The sequence below is a fragment of the Motacilla alba genome, chromosome 17 (genome assembly GCF_015832195.1).
Source record: "Motacilla alba alba isolate MOTALB_02 chromosome 17, Motacilla_alba_V1.0_pri, whole genome shotgun sequence".
Taxonomy (NCBI): Eukaryota; Metazoa; Chordata; class Aves; order Passeriformes; family Motacillidae; genus Motacilla; species Motacilla alba.
In genome coordinates this window covers 6,545,886-6,553,065 of record NC_052032.1, presented here as the reverse complement: position 1 = coordinate 6,553,065, position 7,180 = coordinate 6,545,886, and the positions used below count along the sequence as shown (strand labels likewise).

The 7,180-nt window shown below is 59.5% G+C and overlaps 1 protein-coding gene across 1 annotated transcript; it reads left to right on the top strand.

Annotated features, from left to right (window-relative positions):
- The first annotated feature begins 2,363 nt into the window (after positions 1–2,363).
- On the top strand, positions 2,364–3,060 carry LOC119709156 (pyroglutamylated RFamide peptide). The gene has a single exon (XM_038156563.1). It carries the CDS (start codon positions 2,364–2,366, stop codon positions 2,751–2,753), a length of 390 nt encoding a protein of 129 aa, XP_038012491.1. The 3' UTR covers positions 2,754–3,060.
- The last annotated feature ends 4,120 nt before the right edge of the window (positions 3,061–7,180 follow it).

The window sequence follows — 7,180 nt, the reverse complement described above, 5'->3', positions numbered from 1 at the left end:
CACCGTGTGACAGCTGTGACAGCACGGGGACACGGCCAGAGGGACAGCAAAGGGAGTGACACTGAATCACTGCAGCTCCTCGCTGTGCTGGGGGATGGCTCCTTCCCCGTGCCAGGCTCATGGCACAGCACCCCTGGGGACTTGCTCCCCACACCAAAACCACTCTGCAAAACAACAGCTGGGGACAGCCGGGAGGCTGAGGAGGCTTCCTGGGGCTCTGGCCCAAACCAAGGCCCTGCAGGACTTTGGGGTGGCCCCAGGACTGGGACAGGGAGGGTGGCAGGTGTCTGTGCCAAGGGGACCTGCTCCGATGGACAGAGCACTGAGCCCCAGTCCCTCCCTGCTGCCCACTCTACATTCCACTGCCACAGCCCAGGACAGACCTGGAGGGGACAGCAGGGTGCCTTGGGGGCCATGTTCCAGCACTGTGGTTGTGTGTGCTGACCAGGGAGGGTGGGGGCGCTTGGACATGTCCGTGCGGGGCCAGGCCCTGGGCGGGTTTGGGGGCGCAGGGGTCTCCGGTGGTGCCTGTGCACACAAAGGGATGGGTGGCACCCCCAACAGCTGCACACAGGACACACCAGCCAGATGATGGGGGACACACCTGGGCCCCCAGATGAGACCCTCCATCCCAGCAGCATCCCTGACAACTGCCAGGGACACGAGGCCAGCTGCTCCTCCAAACACGGCCGCAGACAAAGGCGGCGCGTTAATGAGCGGGGCTGCTGCGTTCCCATTGTGGCAGCTCCACCAACCCCTGTCCCCTCCGTCCCCTCTTCAGCTCCCTCCCCGAGGATCCCACCCTCCTCTCTCTGTGGCCACACGGCCAAGGGGTGACATGGCAATCAGCCCCGTGGCTATTTAATGGCCCAGGGCAGGCTGGCCGCTCATCTGGACACAGGTTGGGCACAGGGGTGGCAGCACCAGGCAGCACCGAGGTGCAGAGGTAAGTGATTGGTGGCCGTGTGTCTGTCTGTCTGTCTGTCTGTCCCTGCCTCGATGGGCAGCACAGCCGGGGAGCAGCGAAAGGCTGGTGGGAACCAGCTGGGGACCCACGGCACCCCCAGACCCCAGAACGGGACTCAGAAATTTGGCTCCATGACGAGCAAGGGGGTGCAAAAAGGGAGAGAGCAGAACACAGGCAAGGTGTGAAAAAGGTAGGGGTGAAGCCCGAAGTGAAGCCTCTGTGCTAAGGGGCGTTGGGAAGGGCAGGCAGGGGCTTGAGTGCACCTGGGTCTGGTGCAGGAGTGAGAAACAGCCCCTTGGGCAAGCGTGGAGCAGCCAGCCTGCCCCCAGCACCTGCAGCGGCTTTTAAGGCAATATCTCCAGATAATAATAATAATAATAATAATAATAATAATAATACAACCCGTTTCCTCTTTCTGAGCCTTTGTGGGAGGAGGAGGGGAGGCAGAGCAGCCCTGCCCCTGCTGAAGGTCTCTCCCTGCCAGTGGCACCGCACGAAGCTCAGGACTTCATTCCCTTCTGCTCTGCTCAGACCCTTCTCCAGGGCAGCTCCGAGCCCCATAAACACAGGGATAAAGCCGAGCACCTTCCTCTGTCCCTGTGTCACCCGGGCACAGCGGGCAGGACCCTCTCGTGGGGGCGATCAGGGTGATGCTCCCGCGGTGCCTCCAGGAGGAGCGGGCAGCTCCGGAGCCCATGGCCCTGCCCGGCTCTCAGCCCATCCCTGCGCTGGGCTGTGAAGCAGCGCAGCAGCTGCGAGGCTGCAGTTCGTGAGCGCTGACCGGCTGCCGATGAAGGGCAGCAGCGCTCAAGGAGGCAGGGCGGGAGCCCGGACCCTCTCTGGGGCTGGGCGCTGGTGTGGAGGCTGCAGGAGGAGCAGCGGGTGCTCGGGGGGCGGCAGGGCTGGTTTTGGGGGGGCTGCAGAAGGGATGGTTTGGGGGCTGCAGCAGGGATGGTGTGGGGGGCTGCAGCAGGGATGGTTTGGGGGGCTGCAGCAGGGCCGGTTTTGGGGGGGGCTGCAGCAGGGATGGTTGGGGGGGCTGCAGCAGGGATGGTTTGGGGGGGCTGCAGCAGGGCCGGTTTTGGGGGGGGCTGCAGCAGGGATGGTTTGGGGGCTGCAGCAGGGATGGTTTGTGGGGCTGCAGCAGGGATGGTTTTGGGGGGCTGCAGCAGGGCTGGTTTGGGGGGCTGCAGCAGGGATGGTTTTGGGGGCTGCAGCAGGGCTGCTTTTGGGGGGGCTGCAGCAGGGATGGTTTGGGGGGGTGCAGCAGGGATGGTGTGAGGGGCTGCAGCAGGGATGGGGATCTGCCCAGGGCAGCCCCTGCTGCTGCCTCAGCCGCTGCCCGAGCATCCCACTGCTCCCCTGACATTCCTTCCCCTTCCTGCGCTTCCCCCAGATGAGAGCACCCTACTCGCTGTCCTGCCTGCTCCTCCTGAGCCTGGGAGCCTGCTTCCCTCCCGGCGAGCGCTGGGAGCCGGGAGAGCCGGGCGAAGGGGCTCTGCTGGGTCCCGGCTGGCAAACGGCGGCGGAGGGCCGCGGTGCCGGCTGGAGGGCAGGGGCAAAGCGGAGGAGAAGCGAGGAGGAGCTGGATGCGCTGCTGAGCGTGGCCCGGGAGCTGCGGGGGCTCGGCGCGGCCGGGGCCGGGCGGCGGCCGGGCAGGAGCGGCGGCCCCGAGGTGCTGCCCGTCGGAGGGGAGAAGCGCAGCGGCACCCTGGGCGACCTGGCAGAGGAGCTCAACGGCTACAACAGGAAAAAAGGGGGCTTCACCTTCCGCTTTGGGAGATGAGAGCTCGGACTCGATTCCCCACCTCCCGCGGGTCACCCCGTCCCGTCCTTCCCTTCCGTCTCGCCTGGGTTTGCTCGGACAAAAGGATATTGGGGGGTTTTGCTGCTGGGGCTGCCCTGGGGAGGGGGGACGCTGCTTTTGCTCCACTCCCGGCTCTTGTCTAGCTCTCCCATCCCTGTTCCCGACAGATGCAATGGAAGAAAAGGAGGGTGCCTTAAGGAGAAATCACCAAATCCCTTCCCTGATCACACAGAGCTCTTGCTGGGGCACAGGGAAAGGGCCTGGTGCTGGGTCTCCAGTGCTGACAGAGAACAGGGGTGGCACAAGGGCATGGGCAGTGCCAGCAGGGCCAGGCAGCAAGGCTGGAGGGTTACAGCAGGATAGTTGTGGGGCTGATAGTCCCCAGGGACTGTCTGTAGTCCAGGGCCAGCTGTCAGGGAGGAGAGGGTCCCTCAGAGTCTCCACCGAGTTGCTGCTCTCCTGCCTATTAAGGAAAAGTCCCTCCGGCACCAAATTCTGCTTAGTGTCAAGATGCCTCTTACACGAGGCAGCTCCTGCCTGCAAAACCAGGGCAGAGCAGCGGGGTTCGAGAAAATCTCGTCCTTAGCAACCCCTGGTGTGAGCACAGAAACCTGCCCTGGCACCACCAACCCTGCCACAGCCCCACCACCCTGCTCATGCCCCAGACTCCTCACCAGGGCGAGATTCTGATGCCTGACCTTTGATGTCCTTGTCACCACCCAGCTCCTGCTGACAGCCTGGCCCTTCCCAATGCCTTCCTGGCCTCCTCACCACCTAATCCCAGCTGTAGCTACTGCAGAACTTGGGTGCAGAAGGACTGAGACAAGAGCTTCTGCACCTACCAGGACTACTGAGAGGTGCTCAGTGTCACTGGTGCTCCAGCCACTGTCAGTGCAGCTTTGGGAAGCCCCAAAAGCCAGCCCAGGAAGAGCCCCAGTGCCCAGCCACTGCCTTCCCCTCTTTTGGGCAGATTTAGCTCTGCCAATCCCAGTGTTTTCTCTGTGCCTGCCAGAGGTACCAGCAATCAGAGCTCTAACTACCTGCTGCAGGCACTAACGGCGCCTTACACACTGAGCCACGGCTGATATTTCATTGCAGGCACAAAAATGAGCCTGGAGATGATTTGCAAGCGCTGAATTGCACCCTCAAAAATCAGAGACCGTGGCAGGACTTGGTTGGGGGAGTAAAAAGATTTTTAGGAAAAAAACCTAAATCAGGCTGCAAGAGGTGCATTGTAATATCCATCAAGCAGACAGACCACTTAATGCAGAGCTGCGTGAGTCGTTCTGGCAGCAGGAGCAGTGGCTGTGGCTGAATGGAGGAGCTGGAACCCAGGGGGAAACAGTCGTGGGGCAGTCCAGGGAGCAATGGAGGCACAGGACCGGGCTCATCCAGGTCCGCAGGGACACAGACAGTGCCGGGGTCTGGCCCTCAGGCGAGGACGGGCGGCTGCGAAGGTGAGGACGGGCATTTCCTTCCCTGCATCCCTGCAGCCCTGAGCATCCCGCGCCGGGGAGAACAGCAGCGACCGCCCACGGCACTCGGGGAGGCTGAGCCCACGCGGACCCGCACCCCAGGCACCCCCACACCCCTCTCCATCCCTCCCCGCTCCTGCCCCACCGGAGGCTCCCTGTCTGGATCGGGACGCAGGCGCCGCGCTCGCATCACGCAGCGGAGACGGAGCTTTATCGATGTTCCCATGGCAACGACTTCCCCCTACCCCTTTCTTTTGAGTGTTCAAACCATCAATAAACACGCACTGATCAATTTTACCCTGCGCTGGAGTCGGGGGAGGGATGGAAGGGAGGAAGGGGAAGAGTTTTGGAGTAACTCTGGGTTAGTGAGTAAATCCCTGGCTTTGCTGTGATGGATCATTGCAGGGGAAAGTGGCATTGGCTGCTGCGGGAAGGGAAAGGAAGCCTGCTGGGCAATGCTGTGGCTGCGGGGATGCCTGGGCTCCTGCACTCAAGTCCCGGAGAGGAGCAGGCTCAGAACAGCCTCATAAAAGCTCTCCCATAATGAGGCTTTGATTGAAGCGCAATAACCTCGGTAGAACTCACTGAAAATTGGAGCACTTACCTGGCAGGTGGGACAGAGCTGGGCTCAGCCCCCACGCCCCAGGGCTCCTTGATGGGCAGCTTGGTGCCAGCAGGGCAATGCCATCACCCTCCTCACCCTCTGTCAGGAAAGGGGCTCCTGCCAGGCTGTGACATGGGGCAGGTGGGGAGCCATGGCATCCCTGAACTCCCCTGGCTGGGAAGAGGCAGCATTCCAGGCTCTTGGTTACTGCTCCTTGGTGCTTACTGCTGGGGAGGGGAGGTAAAAGTGAATGGAAAAATAACTGTCCAGAGCCTGGGGGTGTAGCTGGGAGGAAGGAGGGGGGAACATGCCAAGAACGACCCCTGAGGGGCTGGAAAGCCCACCCTGAACACCAGACACATCATCTCCCTCCCACCCAGCTCCCACAGGAGGCTGCACCCCCGCCCAACTCCTCTCCTCCTGATGGGGGGAGCAGCTCCAGAGGGGATACCAGACCCTGAACATCTCTGAGAGGTGGAGAGCTCAGAACTCACCCACCCACAGTCCATAAAGAGCCGGATCAAACAGGCCTGGATTCCTCCACGTGTGGCCAGCGGACAGAGACAGCACTGCAGGCATTGCCACCACAGCTGGGGCTGTCCATGAACTGCCCCATGACCCTCCCTGCCCAGGCACAACCCTCGGCCCTCCCCTGGCCTCTGCTCCTCTGCTCCACTCCCACGGGCTGCCCCTCACTGTTCCTGCACCCCTGGCAGAGCTGCAGCACTACACACACAAACAGGAACAGCAAACCTCAGAAACCCAAAGGATCCTCTGCAGAGGAAGAGCCTGGATTAATTGCATCCCAGGGACCCATGAGGAGGCTCTGTGTATCATAACTGGGTCATGCAGGCTGCAGGAGCACAGGTGAGACCTTTGAATAGATGCTAGGACAAACGCAGAACCCTCAACAAGGGGGTGATTGCTGGGAAAACGCTCAGCACAGCCTGGTTTGCAGGTCAGCTTTCTGCTGAGCTGGATCTGCCACTGAGCACTGAGCAGCACTGCCAGGGAGGCAGCCCTGAGCCCGGCCTCCACACTGGGATGACAGGGCTGTCCCTCACCCACAGCTTTAGGGGCACTGGCACTGCCAGGGCATCAGGACTGACCAGGAACTGACCCAGCAGCACCGCTCCCAGCAGCCCACCCAGGCCAGGTCTCACCCCTGGACAAGGAGTGTGTCCCACTCTGCTGCCAGGCTGCTTTCAGATGCACAGGTGATGACAGGAAGCCTCTCCTCAGAGGTGACACTGTGCTGAGGTGTATTTTCCTCTCTTTCCACTTGTGCAGGGATGAGTGTCAGCCAAGGGAGAGGCTGCGGGCTGTCCCTGACCATCCTGGGGGACAGGCAGTGGTCAGGCACACCTGAAAACACCACTGGCCCAGCCAGGCTGCCACGCCAGCCTGACCATAAAAACATGGCATTTGCAAGAAAAAGACTGAGCATAAAACACTGACCACATTTTACATCTCGTGACAAGCAACTTCACTACAAAAAGCAAAATGACATTAAATGAAAACTTAAAAGAGTGAACATTGTAATTTCAAAGACACGAAAACCAAAACAAAACCACAAACACAGCTATTTTTCCCCCAGAGCACTCTCACTTTCAAGCTCAATAGCCTTGAAAATTGGAGCAATCAAACTGTTAAATGCATCGATCTGTTAAATCAACTCCTACTGTACTCAGCTAAATTTAGCCTTTAATCCCCTCTCCCTCACTCCCAACACCAAAGATCCAGGGGCTTTCCCCAGCCAGGTCAAGCAGCCTCTGCCTTCCCACGACACCACAGAGCAGTCCCTAAGCCAGCAGGGACGGGAATCTCCAGGAGTGACAGCATTTAGGGGCAGGTGAAGCTTCTCCACCTTCCCTCAGCCCACAGCTACTCACCACATTCAAGTTTGGACCTGTGCCAGGGTGTTGGTCACAATGCCACCCAGAACTCCCAGAGTGCTGCAGCCCCACTCACTGCTCACCCTTTGCTGTGCCTGTGCCTTGCCAAGTGCAGGCCACGGATGTTGTTTATATATAAATTATATTTATATATATTTCTATATATTATATTATATATTATATATATTATGTATATTATATATATTACAAATATATATTATATATTATATATATTTTATATATTATATATTATAAATATATATAATATTTATATATATTATACCAGCGCATCCTCCTGCTTCTCCCTCACCTTCTGCAGCCTCACCAGCAGCAGCCCAATGCAGTCACAGGCGGCCAAGGTCTCCCATCAGCCTCATTCCCCCAGCTCAGATCCTGCTGCCAGGACCCACAGATTTCACCAGGGATGAATCC